A 16,228-nucleotide genomic window follows, 5' to 3' on the forward strand; every position below is an offset into this window, starting at 1 on the left:
CATGTCTGCTGTGGTCCTTTTATCCTTTCCCTTAGCCCTGACTTTCCCTTCTCTTGGTTGTTCCTGACTCTGGTCTGGGAAAAGCGGGGCGGCCTCCTCGTGCTCTGGGCCATGGTGGGAGTGGGTGCTGGGCGGGGCCTCCCTCACTGGAGGAGAGATGCTCCTGAGTAGGGCCTGAGCACAGTGACCCGGGTTCCACTTACTTCCTGCGCTTATGGACAGTGGCCCGACTTCTGCACGCTCTTCCTCCTCTGCTTTTCACCAAAAGGGAGCTTCCCTGCTTCTTGGCCTTATCTCCAGAGGTGCTGAGGGGATGGGGGACTTTCCACAGGCCCGGGGAGCTGCAGGCTGCTCTGGGGATCGAGTTCCTCCCGCTTCTGTGTACCTGAGACCTCAGTGCTAGGAACACACCGCCCAGCCTCAGACAGGGGTACACACACGCAGACGCCCACCTAGCCACCTTACACACCTTGTCTCGGTGGTGGAATTCAGGGGCCTGCCACCCAAGTGACATTCTGTCCAGCAGCTCTGAGAATTACTGTATGTGGTGGGCCTGGCTGGGTCCTCTGTGGTGCCATTTATTCCTCCTGAGAACCTCATGAGGTGGGTGTTTGGTCCATTTTAGAGCTGAAGAGACTTGCTTAGGGAATAAAAGGAACTAGTCCACAGCGTCAGCTGGAATTACTGGCGTTCAGCCCAGTAAGTTAGGTGTCGGTTATCTGCCTGCTGTAACCAAGCTTCAGAGAGAGTGGTAGCTAATCTACAAAAATATTGAATCACTGTGCTGTACATCTGAAACTAATATTATGAATCAGCTATACTTCAATTAAAAAACAAAAAAGAAGTTATTTTTAAAAAGCAACAAAGATAATGGCTTAGACGAGATAGGTGTTTCTTTTGCTGGGCGGAAGCAGTGCAGGACTCCGCAATGGAGGAGTCCGTATCCCTTTTGATCTTACATTCCTGCCATCTTGATACACTCTTCCCAACTCTGGGTCTAAGGAATGCTCCCACCGGTATACCACATCGCACCAGAGGGGAAGGAAAAGGAGGGAGTGAGCTCCTTCCTTTTTCTTGAACACCTGTTACATGCTGGGCTCTATTCTGAACCCTTGGATTTATCAATGAGAGAAACAAAAATCTTTGCTCTTTTGTACTTTGATTTAGGCTTCCCTGTGGCTCAGATGGTGAAGAATCTGCCTGCAGTGCAGGAGACCCAGGTTCAATCCCTGAGCCGGGAAGATCCCCTGGAGAAGGGAATCGCAACCCATTCCAGTATTCTTGCCTAGAGAATTCCATGCACAGAGGAACCCTGGTGGGCTACAGTCCATGGGTTGCAAAGAGTCTGACACGACTGAGTGACTACACTTTAACTTTTTTTTCACTTTGATTCTAGCAGACAGAGTCAGAAAAATACACATGTAAAATAAATTAAAAATTAAACAACAAAACAGTGTACTGTCTGCTCCTCCATCCTTTTGGAGATCCAGACATTCAATCCCTCAACTTGTTTGGGATCTATTCACCTGACCCACCAGCTCACTGGTGCAGCCTAGGGGTCAGTCATGCAATACTGGGGGGTCCTACAGAGCCCCCAGCTACCTCTCCTCCTCCAGGGGTAATAGTCCCAGGACAGTTGTCAAGGAAATGATAGAAATTTTGTTTTGTTATGCTTTTGTATCTTCAGGGATGCTCCATTTGGAACTGTTGCCTTTCCCTTGTTCCAAAGGAGTCAGTCTCTAGTTCTATGTGGTGGTGAGGCTGTGCGGGGTGGGAGCGGGCTGGTAGGACAGGCACTGTGGAGAGCAGGAAGCAATCATACCAGTAGCTCTTCATGGTCAAGTCTAGGCTGCATGCTTGCATTTAGAGTCAGCCAGTAAGAAGTCAAGAGCATCTTGAGTGTGGAGTAAGATGAGTGCCTGCCTTAAGAACAGCAGGAGGTGGGACTTCCCTGGTGGTCCAGTGGTTGGGACTCTGTTTCCACTGCAAGGGGACCAGATTCGATCCCTGATCTGCGAACTGGGCTCCTGCATGTCGTGCAGCCAAAAAAAAAAAAAAAGCAGGAGAAGGAAGAGCCCTAGGGAATAAGACTTTTATACTGGGGCCAGGTTTCCACGCTAATAAAAGTTCCTACCACCCAGACCCACTTATCTGACAGGTACCATGGCAAGTGTCCTCAGTAGCTTATCCATGGAATCCTCAGGACAATCCAAGGAAGCAGGTAATACCATTATCCTCATTTTGCTGGTAAAGCAATGGAGACTGGGATTTCCCTGGTGGTCCAGTCTTAACAGACTTTGAGCTTCTTTTTTTTTAATGGCTCTTAAAATCTTTTTTTATTGAAGAATAATTGCTTTATAGAATTTTGTTGTTTTCTGTCAAACCTCAACATGAATTAAAAATAAGGAACATGTCACGAATTTGCATGTCATCCTTGCACGGGGCCATGCTAATCTTCTCTGCATCATTCCAATTTTAGTATATGTGCTGCTGAAGCAAGCACCAGACTTCGAGCTTCTAATCTGGGGCCTGGGTTTGATCCCTGCCCAGGGAACTAGATCCCACATGCCTCAACTAATACCCAGAGCAGGAAAAAAAAAAGTTCTGGGAGAATAAGAAAGTCATCTAGGACATAAGCGTGGGCCTGTGGGATTACGCATTCCCATAGGCACCCATGCTGTTTCCCCGCCTGTTCTGCCAGGCTGGCCATCCTCTCACAAGCTGAATCCCTCATCTCTCACATCAACAGTCCCCCACCCCACGTGCTACCCTGACTGACCTGTGTGGATCCCTGGGCGTGTTCCGCCCACATCCCTGCCTGAGGTTCCTGAGCCCCCAACCCCAAAGCAAAAGCAAAGGGAGAGGAAATGAAAATCTTGCTTAAGCCAAGGCATTTGTCTGGTGTCAGACGTCTCCATTGCTAATGGACCTCAAGTGACTTAACCCTCTTAAGCCTCGATTTCCTCATCTGTAAAATGGGATAATGAGATCTATTATGCTACGTGGGAGCTTGCTGCAGGCGTTGACACGGGAAAGCCTCCTGCCTGGAACAAAGCAGGAATTCAGTAAATGTTCCTTTCCTTTATTCCCAGGTGCTCTGAGGAACTCAACTTGAAGTGCGTGTGTGTGTGTGTCCCCAAGTAGGCCTTTGGCATGGTGTTAGGAGAGAGCACATCCACTGGGGAAACCCTCTGCTTAACAAGGGAGAGTCAGACTTGAGTATCCAGTTCCCTTTTCCTGCCATCCCCTTCGCTCATGAACCCACAAAGTCAGGTCACTGAATTCAGCATATTTACTGCCACTGAGCAGGGTGAGGGCCTGTTGGAAGACAGGGTCGGGGCATGGTGCCTGCTCTCCAGGGACCGGATGCCCCAGCCAAGAAGGGCACAGGCTTCGACTGCTCTCAGACTCTGCAGGTGACGTGCTGTGAGGACCCTGCTTGATGCAGGGTGACGTTGGTCCCCAAGGGGAGGTGGAGGAGGAGGCAGAACTGAGGGAGACAAAGGGCCAGAGGGTGAGGTGTAAGATGGCTCTCACTCACACCTGGAGGGGCCAGCCACCCAGACCGACGCAGAAACGCACTCCAAGTTCACACAGCCCCCTCTGTTTCCCTCCCAAAGGACTACCTTCTGGAGAAAGTCCAGTAAGCTGGAATTGTAGGAAGAATTTGCCAGAAGGGAGTTCTTCAACTTTAGTTTCAAAGTCATTCCTGGCCCTAGGGATTCAGATGCACAGCTGAGGACCCAGCTGCCAGGAACAGGCTCCCTCAGGGGTGCAGGCACCCCTCCTGCCCCACCCCAACCCGAGGTCTTTTGTCCCTTCCAGACCCTCTTGCTGCATTTCAGCCCTGAGCCTTCAGGACCTCAGGACTAGGGTGCTTCCATGTCTCTCTCACCCACTTCTCGTCTTGGGGGTCAGGTGTGTAGCCCTCCAGACTCACCTGCCCCCTGTGAGCTGCCGACAAGGGTCAGGAGGAGGACGAGGGGCAGCCCAGCCCTCATCACGACTCTACCCCCTCACTTCTCAGATGCTGGAAGAGATGTCTGAAGACCCGCTGGCCTCTCCTCACCGGCCTGCGTTCCTGCTCCCGACTCAGTCCTGAGCAATGGTGTGTGTGGGGTGATGGGAGGGCGGCTGGGCAACTGGATTTTCCAGTTCTCTCAATAAGGCTCTGAGGACCCAGGAGAGGGCCATTCACTGGGCTGTTGGGGAAAGGGAGGGTGGTCCCCTTTCCTCAATCCCGTGTCCCACTTCTCCCCGACGTCTCAAAGCTTGAGAGGGAGTTGGTGCCCCAGGGAGGGAAGCTGGGGAGGCGTCCCTTCGTGCTGGTGTCTGGGCCCCACCCATGCCTGGGCCTCTCATTGCTCTTTAGGGATTAATTATTAACTGTGATTAATTTCTATCAGCCATGCCAACCAAGGGCTCAGGAATGTGGGCCCAAAAGGGAGGGGTAGATTACACCGAGTTCTCCCCAAACCCGTGTCCTGCTCCCTCAGCCGCAATGACTTTCTGGGTGGGGGGAACTTTCATCTTTGAATATTTTGTTTTAGTCTCTCTAACATATCCTAGCAACTTGGGCGGAGATGCAGTTTCATCAAATATCCCCATCACGTCCTGCCTTGAGCGCTCACGTAAAAGAAATCCCTTCATCCTCCCAGCCAAAGCCCTTTCCCAAATCTCTCAGAATGGCAAACGCAAGGACAGGATGGAGAGGGAATTTGGAAATCTGTCTAGTTTACCTTCTTTCTTTCTTATTTATTTTATTTGACTGCACCGGGTCTTAGTTGTGGCATATGGGATCTAGTTCCCTGACTAGGGATCAAACCCCAGGCCCCCTGCATTGGGAGTGCGGTCTTAGCCTCTGGACCACCAGGGAAGTCCCTACCCTCTTTCTTTAAAAAATAGGAAACTAGGGCTCAGAGAGGGTAAATGACTTATTAAGGTCACATAGTAAGTCAGTAGCAGAGAGATTAGAGATAGACCAGGCTGTCATGATGCCAGACACAGGGATAAGCTCAACGGATTGACAAACTAGTCGTGTAAACCCTCTAGAATACACAAGGTCACATGCCGTTTTATCATCTTAGTTGCCTCCCTATGCGTCTTCTCTCCCTTTCCCCCCACACCAGTGGGCCCCTGAGTAGACGGATGGAGACAGAGAGGGTACAGGGCAGAGTCAGGGAGAAAAGCCAAAAGCAGGACCACTAAGATGGACAGAGACTGTCTATACCATAAATACTGTCTATAGAGACACTGTCTATACCATAAATGTAAATAACGAGCAACCCAGGGGCTCTCAGACGTATACTGGACAGCCGGAAGCCCAGAGTGGGAGGAATTCATGGACAAAAGGCTCAGCAGACATAGGAGGCAGGAGCAGAGGGGAGGAAGCGGGAACTCAGAGAGGCGCTTTGGGGGATCTGAGTCCTCCTAAGAGGAGAGTGGGAGCGTGCCTCTGTCTTTCCCAGCGGGCGCTCGTCTTTTCATGTCATCATAGCTGAGGCTGCTGTGTGCTGGGCACCTTAGAAACATTATTTCCTTTCATCCTTATTATGGCCCTCTGAAGTAGATACTGCCTTACCCCAGTTTTAGGGGTGAAGACTTTGATAGGTCACACGACTCACCCGAGAGTGCACAGCTTGGAAGTGGTAGATTCCAGCGCAGTGGATTCAGAGCTGGGTTCTGAACTTGCTCATCCCACTGCCCCTGAACAGATGATTGTCTTGCCTGGTGCCCCTCTCCTCTCATTACCCCTTCTCCGCCAAAGGAATGGAAAGTTCTGTGGGCTGCAGCCACTGTGAAGGAGGGATAGTTCAGGTGTTCACCCTCCTGCCCTGCCGTGGTCTCTCCTGAGAATCAGATGAGGTCCCCAGGCTGTGTCAGTCATTCTCCACCCGCTGCATCCCCAAGGGACGCATACACCTCACCCCGCCATGGTCATATTTCTAGGCATACAAGGACCTTGGGATAGGAGACCTGGGTCTCTCCCCTTCAGAGAAGGTCGAGAATGGGGACTGACTCTGACCTGGGGGTTAGATCCCAAACCCAGAAAGAGCCTGAGAGCCTGGAAGGAGAATCCTCAGGCTCTTACTCACTCTCCCCCTCGCCCAGTGCTTCCTGGAACCAAGCTGGGATAGGTTAATCCCCTGGGGACAGCTGGGTGGCCTCTCCCTGGGAATGAAGATCCCGGAGTTGATGGAGGCCCTGGCACACCTGGCTCTCCTGAGGCTCCTAATAGGGCCTTAAAGCCTTTAAAGAGCCAGGGAGACGGTCCTGGAAGTGCATCTCAGCGGGCACCATGGCTGCTGCACGGGTGCTGCTCCTGGGCCTGCAGGCCTTCGCTGGCTACGGTGAGCACGGGCGGTTTACGGGCAAAATGTGGACTCGAGGTCCAGGGAGAGGGCCAGCTCTTCTAACTCCATCTTCTCATTTTTCTTCTGCCAACAGCTCAGCTGATCCCATTGGGGACAGCTAACTCTGGAGGTCTCCCTACCGTCTCTGCTGGTCTCCCCACCATCGATGCAGGTCTCCCCACCATCTCTGGGGATGTCTCTGCTGGCCTCCCCACTGTCTCTGGGGATGTCTCTGCTGGTCTTCCTACTATCTCTGCAGGTCTCCCCACTGTCTCTGCTGGTCTCCCCACTGTCTCTGGGGATGTCTCTGCTGGTCTCCCCACTGTCTCTGGGGATGTCTCTGCAGGTCTCCCCACTGTCTCTGCTCATCTCCCTACTGTCTCTGCAGGTCTCCCCACTGTCTCTGGGGATGTCTCTGCTGGTCTCCCCATTGTCTCTGGGGATGTCTCTGCTGGTCTCCCTACTATCTCTGCAGGTCTCCCTACTATCTCTGCAGGTCTCCCTACTGTCTCTGCTGGTCTCCCCACTGTCTCTGGGGATGTCTCTGCAGGTCTCCCTACTGTCTCTGCTGGTCTCCCCACTGTCTCTGGGGATGTCTCTGCTGGTCTCCCCACTGTCTCTGGGGATGTCTCTGCTGGTCTCCCCACTGTCTCTGGGGATGTCTCTGCTGGTCTCCCCACTGTCTCTGGGGATATCTCTGCAGGTCTCCCTACTGTCTCTGCTGGTCTCCCTACTGTCTCTGCAGGTCTCCCCACTGTCTCTGGGGATGTCTCTGCAGGTCTCCCCACTGTCTCTGCTGGTCTCCCCACTGTCTCTGGGGATATCTCTGCTGGTCTCCCCACTGTCTCTGTGAGTTTCTCTACAGTTTCTTCAACACCTGGGGCTTTGCCCAGTAATCCTCAGACTTTAAGTCCAACCATTTCTGGCAGCCCATCAGGAGCAGCATCAGCGTTGCCAGGTGACACTTCAGGGGACAGTCCATCTCTGAAGAGCGCTTTGGCTTTGCCTGCAGCTCTGGGTGGGGGCTTCCTGTGCTCAGCCATGAATAAATCGTTAGCTCTCAGAGCCTCACTGAAGCAGTCCTGGCTTTGGTGGCTATACAAAGGCCCTCCTTCTGCTTTTCAACTTATCAACTTTTTCTCTTGTAGTTAGTGTTTTTATATCCTGCCTAAGACATTTTTTTTTTGCCTACTTCAAGGTCATGAAAATATTCTCTGATGCGTTCTTCCAGAAGCTTTACTTTCAAATTTAGAATCTTTGAATCTAAGAATCTTAGCTTTCAAATTTAAGCCTATGACACATCTCAGATTAATTTCTGTGTATGGAGTAAGGGAGAGGTCAAGATCCCTTTTCTCCTCTTACAGATAACCAGTTGCCCTGGAACCACTCATTTCAAAGACTCTTCCTCTCTCCCCACCATTGAAATGTGTGAGTCCCTTTATTGAAAGTAAAGTGACCAAGGCTATTTCTGGGCTCTTCTGTCTGTTTTTACTCCAGGGCCACAGTCCTTAATGTCTGCAGCTTTGCATCCAGTCTAAGGGTCTGGCAGTATAAGCCTTCCACTTCTGTTTTTAAGACTGTCTTAGCTTTTCTCAGTCCTTTTATTTTCATTTACCAAACACTTGCCAGGATTTCAACTGAGAGGGCACTGGATGGAATTTCTGCTTCTGTTCTCGCTCAGATATCCACCTGTTTTCCCCTCTGCCCTTCTAGGATCTGTCTCCCCAACAACAGCCCTTGGAACTGCTTTACCCGTGCCTGGGACTTCCACAGCAGGTGGGGCTGTCTCAGGCGGTTCCGCAGACACCACAGCTGGAGCGGCCACCGCCTCCTCTGGGCTCAGCGTCCCAACCAGTAAGGCGCTCTTGTTTGCATTGGGTCACTGACCGGCAGGCACCCCAGCTCCTGGAGAGAAGTGTGAAAGTGTGAAAGTGTTCATCATTCAGTTGTGTCTGACTCTGCGACCCCATAGACTGTACCAGGCTCCTCTGTCTGTGGAATTCTCCAGGCAAGAATACTGCAGTGGGTTGCCATTGTAGGGACAGGCTTAAGGCCTGCTTTCTACTGTGTTTTGAGTACACCTAAGAATATCTCCAGTTCTTCAAAGGGTTTCAGTACCCTCAAGCCTCTGGTCACACCAGAAGCTGGATGGCTGTTACCTGATTGCTTCCCCAAAAGGTTTTCGACTATATTCCTTGTGGCCCAACCTGTCTTTGCAGGGCAACAAGTATCCCCTCCCGAGATCCTGTCCTCCTCCTTCTGTCTCCTTCTTCCCTCCCGTTCAATCCAAATCTCCCCACCAGGCAGTCTGAGGGCAGGAAACGAGCGAAGGGAAAACAAGAGGACTGGCTCTGACTCCCCTTAAAGATCAGAGTCAGGGTGGGGTGGTGAGGAGGGCGGAGGGGGCAGCCTCTGAATAAGATGAGGGACCTACAGGTGGGGCGGGGCTGTCAGAGTGCAGAGGCATGGCAGATGAGAGAGGCCCAACAACAGCCTGGGATATGGAGGACGGTTCAGAAAGACGGAGAGGCGTGGATGTGAGTGAGGACTTCAGAGACGGACAGACGCGTCCACAGGTGTTAGGGAAGAAGTGAGTGCGGTTTGGAGTGAAGCCCTTTGAAACCCCGTCCACTGAAATTCTATTCCCAAGATGACAAGACACCGAGCAACGTGGTCTCAGAGTCACGTAGACATCTGAGTCACAGAAGGAAAGATGCAAAGTTACAGAGGGCAGCGGGGAGTCGGGGGGTTGAGGTCCCACCTGCCTCGGTCACAGCCCCTCTCTGGTCCTCAGGCCCGAAGCCACAAGAGAAGGGCTCTGTCCCCGACTGGGCCATCGTGTTGATCACTCTCTCTTTGGTGGCAGCAATTGTCAGTCTACTGTATGGTATCAAAAAGGTGAGTGAAGCTGTGGTCCAAATGTGTGGGTCTCTGAGGCCAGTGGGGCCGGCCCTGGTGCCCCAGAAGGACAGGGGCTTCAGGGGAAAATGACAGCTTACCACACTTAGGGAGGGAGGAGGGGGGAAAGGGACCGCAGTCTGGGCGGCTGAGAGGAAACATCGATTGGGCAGGGATGTGGGGTTGGGGCCACTGAAAGAGGCAGGGGAACGCTGCAGGCTGACCAGCCCATGGAGGCACTACATTCAGCTCTAGGCAGTGAAGAGTCAACTTTATGGAATTACATTATAACTTGGATTTTGAATCCTGGCTCTGTCGTTACAGCTGTGTGACCTTGTGCAAGTTACTCAGCCTCTCTGTGTTCTGTATTACTCAATTTAAGTAATAACTGACACTTAAATAGCACTTATTCTGTGCCAGGTATTGTACATATCTTAGCTCACAGCAACCCTGTGATACAAGCAATATTATTGTCTCTTATTCTACGGATGAGGTAATTGAGTCCTGGATAAAATGAGAAGGATATTGATAGTATCCAGTTCAAAGGGCTGTTGGGGGGTAAAATGAGCTTACACATGTAAACCGCTTAGGTGCTTGGCACATAGTAAGTGAAGTGAAGTCGCTCAGTCGTGTCCAACTCTTTGCGACCCCCTGGACTGTAGCCCACCAAGCTCCTCCATCTATGGGATTCTCCAGGCAAGAATACTGGAGTGGGTTGCCATTTCCTTCTCCAGGGAATCTTCCCAACCCAGGGATCGAACCCAGGTCTCCCACATTGCAGGCAGACGCCTTAACCTCTGAGCCACCAGGGAAGCCCTGGCACATAGTAAGTGCTCAGAAAATTAGTCTGGTTCATTATCATTACTGTTTTTGCAGAAAGAGGAGCTCTGAGAACCTGAGTTGTTGAGGGAGGCCGCAGTCCATGGGGAGAGCTGAGGGCTGGGCAGCTTAGTTAACCCTTCCTATCATAATCACACTAGGACCACAGCCTTGTCTAACTCAATGAAACTAAGCCATGTCCGTGGGGCAACCCAAGATGAGCGGGTCATGGTGGAGAGATTTGACAGAATGTGGTCCACTGGAGAAGGGAATGGCAAACCACTTCAGTATTCTTGCCTTGAGAACCCCATGAACAGTACGAAAAGGCAAAATGATAGGATACTGAAAGAGAAACTCCCCAGGTCAGTAGGTGCCCAATATGCTACTGAAGATCAGTGGAGAAATAACTCCAAAAAGAAAGAAGGGATAGAGCCAAAGCAAAAACAATACCCAGATAAGATGGCTGGATGGCATCACTGACTCGATGGACGTGAGTCTCAGTGAACTCCGGGAGTTGGTGATGGACAGGGAGGCCTGGCGTGCTGAGATTCATGGGGTCGCAAAGAGTCGGACACGACTGAGCGACTGATCTGATCTGATCTGATCCATCCCTCATCTCATAGGCCTGCGAGTTCCGGAAGGAGATGAATATGGGGTGTGGTTGTGGCTCTGTGACCCATTATGGCTGCCAACACGAGGCCACCAGCCAGCGCTACTCCATCAAGTGAAGGGGCGCAACCGGGATCGCCTATGCCCCTCTCCCGATGGCCTTCCTCCTTCCTTCCCTGAGCAGACTCACTCAAGTCACTCAAGACTCTGATGCAGTTTTCTCATCTGTAGAAGGAAGGACCAGGGCACCATGGTCTCCAGGGGTCTTCCAGCCTTCATGGAATCCCGATCTGGGCAGTGGGAACCTCCTCTCCTCACTCTTTCTTCCTGTTCCCATTCTCTTCCCCAACTATCAGAGAACTTAGCTGAGGACACTTTGCTTGAGACCCCTGGCGAACAGGATGGGGGTCCCCCTTTCTATAAGGAGCCCCCTTGGGCTGGCTCCTGACCCTCTTGAGACCTTCAATTCTCTCACCCCAGTACAGGTGAGGAACCCTGCTCTGTGACGCCCCCTGCTTAGACCACTCCAGGTGGGTGGTGGACACAACTCTTGCTAAATAAAACAGTAGCGCTCCCCTGGTCTCCCAGCCACTGTGTAATTATCCAAGTGCTTTGCCGTCAGGCAGGCACCGACCAGGTCTGGTCTCTGCCTCTTACCAGATGTGTGACCTTGGGCATTTAAATCACTTCCCTGAACCAAGCTTGTTTGTTCTCAAGCTGTAAAATGAGGCTGACATTGCTAACCTCATAGGTTATAACAAGGTAAGGTGCTCAGCACATTTCTCTGTACCTAGAACAGCTCAGACATCAGTAGCTGGTAGGATTGTTTTGTGACCCTCTCAGCCCAGGTTGTGCAGTGGTATAGAATCTCCTGCCAACACAGGAGATGCAAAAGACATGGGTTTGATCCCTGGGTCAGGAATATCCCCTGGAGGAGGAAATGGCAACCCACTCCAGTATTCTTGCCTGGAGAATCCCATAGACAGAGGAGCCTGGTGGGTTGCAGTCCACAGGGTCACAAAAGAGTCGGACATGACTGAGCCATCATGCACACACAACCTAACTATTACAGCTCAGACACAACAACCTCTTCTGACACCAAGAGCCTGCACATACCTCTAAGTTCCTCCACCTCTGATGCCTGTGTCCTCTGGGGGACGTTGTGGCTAAAAAAGAATGGGGAATGTTTATTTACACAGTGAAGGCAGAGAGTCTCAACCTGAGCACCACTGATGTGAGCTGGAGAGTTCTTTGCTGTGGGGCTGGCCTGTGACTTGCAGGATGGCCAGGAGCCCCTCTGGCCTCTACCCGCTGGGTGCCAGGAGCAACCCCCTCCAAGGTGGGACAAGGTTGTCTCTAGACATGGCAAAATGTCCCCAGGGGACAGAGTTGCCTCTCCTTGTTGAGAACTACTCTCCTAGAGACCTGGGTCCCTGGAGGAAAGTGTGGGGGTGGGGCCAGATTAGTGGAAAGGGGGATTTTCAGTCCCTCCTGGGTCCAGAAGAGAGGCAGAGGAGGTCTACCTCTGCCTCAGTCTCCCCACCCTACAGGACGCATTGCCTGGGAGGCAGCCTACCCAGTTCTGAGCAGTCAGGCTTCGGTCTGATTCCATGGAGCCTAATTACTTGCCTAATCATGTTAATGAGCAGCTGGCCTCTCCTCTTCCCTTCCATTCCAGCCCTGCCTAGGTCTTAGGGACCAATCATGCCAGCCCTCTAGTCCTCCCATGAGCCCCGTGGCCCCAGGGCCCTGGCACCCTGCCCTCCAGGTCTGGCCCTCTCCACCCCCTCTGCCTGCTCCACTCACCCCTAGAGGTAGGAGCCAGCCCTGGCTTCCACTCCATTCAGCCGAGTCAACACGATTGACTGCGTCCCGTGTGCCAGGCCCTCACTCTGGTGCTGGGGCTGCAGCGGCGATCATGGCAAAGACCTCGCCGGCTGCTGACTCCCCAGTAGAGGAGACCCACTGTGAACAAATTAAGTGAGCAATAGGGGCGGTGACTTAAGACCCCCGGACCCACAGCTTCCTCTCTCCTTAGAATCCCAGAGAGCCTGTCCTCCCGCTACGCCAGCCCCAGGCACTGTCTCCTGGGAGCGCAGTATATGGACTTTGACAACCTCTGAGCTAACGTTTGCTTCAGGCAGGGAATCAGGACCAAGGGGAGAGGGAGACTCCAGGGAGGTCCTAGACAAGAGACCTGTTTAGTGGTGAATGGGGGCTTGCGGGCAGAGACAGCGGCGGGCCTGCTGTTGGCTGGGCTGAGGTGGGAGAGGAGGGGGCTGGGAGTGAAGGCAGGGCCCCTGTCTGCTGAGGATTTCTGCCAAAGACCCTGGCTTCAGTGCCTCTGGGTGGCCTGGACCGGCCGCCACCCCTGCTGAGGGATACGTCAGTCCCTGGGGTTCCATGTCTGCCTTTGTCTCCGTCTCCACCTGTCCTCACTTGGTGTGTCATCTCTGGACACCTGGAAGCACCTGTCTTTGCAGAAGCCAGACACTGGAGGGCTTTCCCCGTCTCTGCTCTTTCACCTCATACTCACGGGCAGCTCCACCCAGGGCAAAAAGAGTGAACGTGTATGAGTAAGGGGTGTGTGTGAGTAAGGGGTGTGGAGAGCTGGGCTGACGTAAGAGAAGTGGAAAGCGGAGGGTGCAGCTGAAGAAGAATCAGAATTTGAATCTCTTTCCAAAACCCAGGCATCCAACTGTCCGCCTCCCCATCCCGCCCCAGCCAGATCTCAGTGTTTCTAGAAGCCACTGTCTGCTCCCCACCAGCCCAGAACCCCAGACTCCACCCACCCAACCCCCCAACCTCTGCTGGGGCTGGGGCAGGAGTTGGTCCCTCCCAGTTGCTTTTCCCTGCCCCCAGATCCCACCCCTTGGGTAGACACCCACGTTCCCTGCTACATGACGAAGCTGCTGTGGTCTCCTGTTATCAGGGCACCCCTGCAAGACAGGGCGGTTCCATTTGTTTAAGATTTCAGCCTGAGGAGCCCCAGCCTCCGTGACGTCAAAGCTGGGCCCATATAAGCTGAGGGGACCCCAACCTACGGCCTCAAGCAGCCATCCAGCTCCGACATGGCCCAGCCGGCCCACTGCATCCGTTCTGTCTTTGGCCTCCAGTGCTTCTTCCTTTTTCTTCTCACCTCTCTGGAGGCAGGTAAGATGCCCTCAGAAGCGAGGGGTCACCATCACACAGGGGCATAGAAAACAGAGAGGAGTTGTTTCTTAGCATGCCTATGGTTGACCAATCGCAGAAATGAACAGCAAGTGAATATGTGGTGGGAAGACGGGTGGGTTCCGAGCTGCTGCATGCAGTTGTCTAGGGTGTACACTGCTCAAATTTGCCAGCTGAGGGGCATATTGGAGATGAAACACAGCCTATGCTCTGCTTCGCTCTGCTAAAACATGGCCTGCGAGGCTGCAGACACCAAAGTGGGGCTTTTTCCCGTCTGGATGAAGACACTGGCTGCTCGCAGTCCTGGGCGGGCAGCAGTGGGGATCTGACACTCCCTGAGCATCTGCTTTGTGCAAGGAATTCACGGATGCTCAAAGTACTTCATCTCGTTTCATGTCCTCCAATCCCCTGAGGTGATTAATGATATCCCATTTTATAGTGAGGAAAGTGAGACTCAGAGAGGCAAAATGCTTGTCTAACATCACAGAGGCAAGCGGGGATCCTGCCACGCCACCCCCGCCACTGTCCTCAGGGTGCATAAAGAGCATTTCTTTCCTTGTTCTGCACCGACTTGCCTTCCAGCCCTAGCTCTGGCCCAGGTGCTTAGTCTGGGCTTCTGTAAAACGGGAGGATGCACCTGGCCAACTGGTTACTACACACCAAATGTTATTCTAGGCGTTTCATCTATGTTTATTACTTAATCCTCATGACAATTCAATACGGTGTGTGGTTTTATTCCCATTTTACATTTGGGAAATATCCCAAGGCTTTGGGAAGAAAGTGAATATAGAAAAGTGTGACGATGGCCGTTATGGGAAAAGAATCTAAAATAGAAGAGTGGAGATATATCTGATTCACTTTGCTGTACACCTGAAACTAATACATTGTAAATCAACTATATTCCAATAAAAATTAAAAAGAAAAGTTTGACAAGCCAAATAGACCTCACTAGGTAAAGTGAAATTGCAAAATCAGTTCACTTAATTAAGAGAGAGTTCTGGGACCGAAACTGGGGAGTGGAGATGCCCAAACATAGGGGGCTTTGGAGGGGCCTGGGCAATTCAGAGGAGGGTCTTTACAAGGTAGACAATTGGCAGAAACAGGTTCAGAGGGACTCTCTACATATTGCATAGAGTCATTCACGGTAATAGCCTTGATGATCCCAAACCAGGGCCCAGAAAGGCCTGAGTATGGACACTCTAGGGCAGGGAAGGCAGCAGCTTTTCCTTCCAATAGTGTTTGACCGAAGGTGACGTTTCTCCTTCCCTGAGCTCAGGGTCACGTTGAGGCTGGAGGGGCTGGGGGCAGGTGACGGGGCTGATGGTGGACAGCAGGGGCAGGGGCCGAGGAATCTCTGTGTCTCCACCAGGTCTCAGCAGCGCTGTGATTGGAGGCCCTTCCCTGCCCTCCCACCCCCCACCCGACCTCAGAGGCACCAGAGCCGCCCTGAGCCACCACCCCAGTCTCACCCACCTTCTCTTCCGCTTCCCGTTAGGCTTGCTGTCCAACCTGCCGCTCTCCAGCCCTCCGTCACGCTTCTGCCCAGGGAAAGGATACTGCAGAGGCAGGAGGGAATGAGTCTCGAATCAGCTCCGCACACATTCACTTATTTTTTTTTTCTTACATTCACTTTTGAGGGAGATTTACTCTAGGGCAGTGGTCCCCAACTTCTTTGGCACCAGGGACCAGTTTTGTGGAAGAAAATTTTTCCACAGACCGGATGGTGAGGGGGGATGGTTTGGGGATGATTCAAGCTCATTATATTTATTATGCACTTCATTTCTATTATTATTACATCAGCTCCTCCTCAGATCATCAGGCTTTAGATCCCAGAGGTTGGGGACCCCTGCTCTAGGGCATAGGACAGGTGCAAGGCACACTTGAAATCTGAATTCTGGAGCAGGACACGAGCTCTGTGGGTTTTGGTCTGGGAGACGGCCACGCTGGAGCTTGGCTGGCTGGGACCAAGGAGATGGTGGGGAAGGAAGGGCCCCTGGGTGCTCGGATCCCGCAGAGTGGAACAAGGGGGTGATGGGTGGGGATGGCTTGAAGCTGGGGTGAGATTGGGAGGGAGTCAGGGTGGAAGTGGAGTGTGAGTCAGGGCCGGGACATGACTGTGTCCAGCAGAGAGTGAGGCCAGGGTGGGGAGGGAAGAGTGTCAAGAGGAGTGGATGAAGACCTTTAGCCCATAGCTCTGGGGTACGCCCTGTCATTTACCCACAGGACCAATCAATACTCAGCTGCAGATAACTAGATCCTAGAACCCCAGAGTCTGCATCATACAACCACAGAACCACAGGTGCAGAATCTAGATTAAATCATCACTGCAGAAAGCACAGATGGGGCTGAGGTCCTGGGGAGAATCTAAAAAAGACATT

General features: G+C 52.4%; 2 protein-coding genes and 1 non-coding gene across 4 annotated transcripts; 1 reads left to right on the forward strand and 2 right to left on the reverse strand.

Annotated features, from left to right (window-relative positions):
• Positions 1–2,397: 2,397 nt before the first annotated feature.
• On the reverse strand, positions 2,398–2,503 carry LOC129648003 (U6 spliceosomal RNA). Its single transcript, XR_008712610.1, has one exon. It is a non-coding gene; the product is annotated as a U6 spliceosomal RNA (small nuclear RNA).
• A 766-nt stretch (positions 2,504–3,269) lies between these two features.
• SFTA2 (surfactant associated 2) lies at positions 3,270–4,602 on the reverse strand. Its single transcript, XM_055574604.1, has 3 exons — positions 3,941–4,602; positions 3,627–3,715; positions 3,270–3,490 (listed from the first exon to the last, which is right to left on the reverse strand). Exons 1-3 carry the CDS (start codon positions 3,999–4,001, stop codon positions 3,404–3,406), a joined length of 237 nt encoding a protein of 78 aa, XP_055430579.1. The 5' UTR covers positions 4,002–4,602; the 3' UTR covers positions 3,270–3,403.
• A 1,628-nt stretch (positions 4,603–6,230) lies between these two features.
• On the forward strand, positions 6,231–11,254 carry LOC129647531 (uncharacterized). Of its 2 annotated transcripts, XM_055574605.1 has the most exons (5): positions 6,281–6,350; positions 6,448–6,525; positions 8,067–8,207; positions 9,148–9,251; positions 10,694–11,254. In XM_055574605.1, the coding sequence occupies exons 1-5, from the start codon at positions 6,299–6,301 to the stop codon at positions 10,796–10,798; spliced, it is 480 nt and encodes a 159-aa protein (XP_055430580.1). In that variant the 5' UTR covers positions 6,281–6,298; the 3' UTR covers positions 10,799–11,254. The 2 variants fall into 2 exon arrangements, with proteins under 2 accessions (XP_055430581.1, XP_055430580.1); XM_055574606.1 differs by lacking the exon at positions 6,448–6,525 and having other exon boundaries at positions 6,231–6,350.
• Positions 11,255–16,228: the final 4,974 nt, after the last annotated feature.

The sequence above is a fragment of the Bubalus kerabau genome, chromosome 3 (genome assembly GCF_029407905.1).
Source record: "Bubalus kerabau isolate K-KA32 ecotype Philippines breed swamp buffalo chromosome 3, PCC_UOA_SB_1v2, whole genome shotgun sequence".
Classification (NCBI taxonomy): Eukaryota; Metazoa; Chordata; class Mammalia; order Artiodactyla; family Bovidae; genus Bubalus; species Bubalus kerabau.

Bases quoted from the DNA above. Each gene is read 5' to 3' on its own strand.
- SFTA2 (XM_055574604.1), bottom strand. From the start codon at position 4,001: ATGAGGGCTGGGCTGCCCCTCGTCCTCCTCCTGACCCTTGTCGGCAGC. The intron at 3,716-3,940 runs GTGAGTCTGGAG...CTGAATCCCTAG, and splicing joins CGGCAGCTCACAGGGGGCAG to GGCCAGGAATGACTTTGAAA. The intron at 3,491-3,626 runs GTAGTCCTTTGG...TGTCTCCCTCAG, and splicing joins TACTGGACTTTCTCCAGAAG to TTCTGCCTCCTCCTCCACCT.
- LOC129647531 (XM_055574605.1), top strand. From the start codon at position 6,299: ATGGCTGCTGCACGGGTGCTGCTCCTGGGCCTGCAGGCCTTCGCTGGC. The intron at 8,208-9,147 runs GTAAGGCGCTCT...TCTGGTCCTCAG, and splicing joins TGGGCTCAGCGTCCCAACCA to GCCCGAAGCCACAAGAGAAG. The intron at 9,252-10,693 runs GTGAGTGAAGCT...CTCATCTCATAG, and splicing joins TACTGTATGGTATCAAAAAG to GCCTGCGAGTTCCGGAAGGA.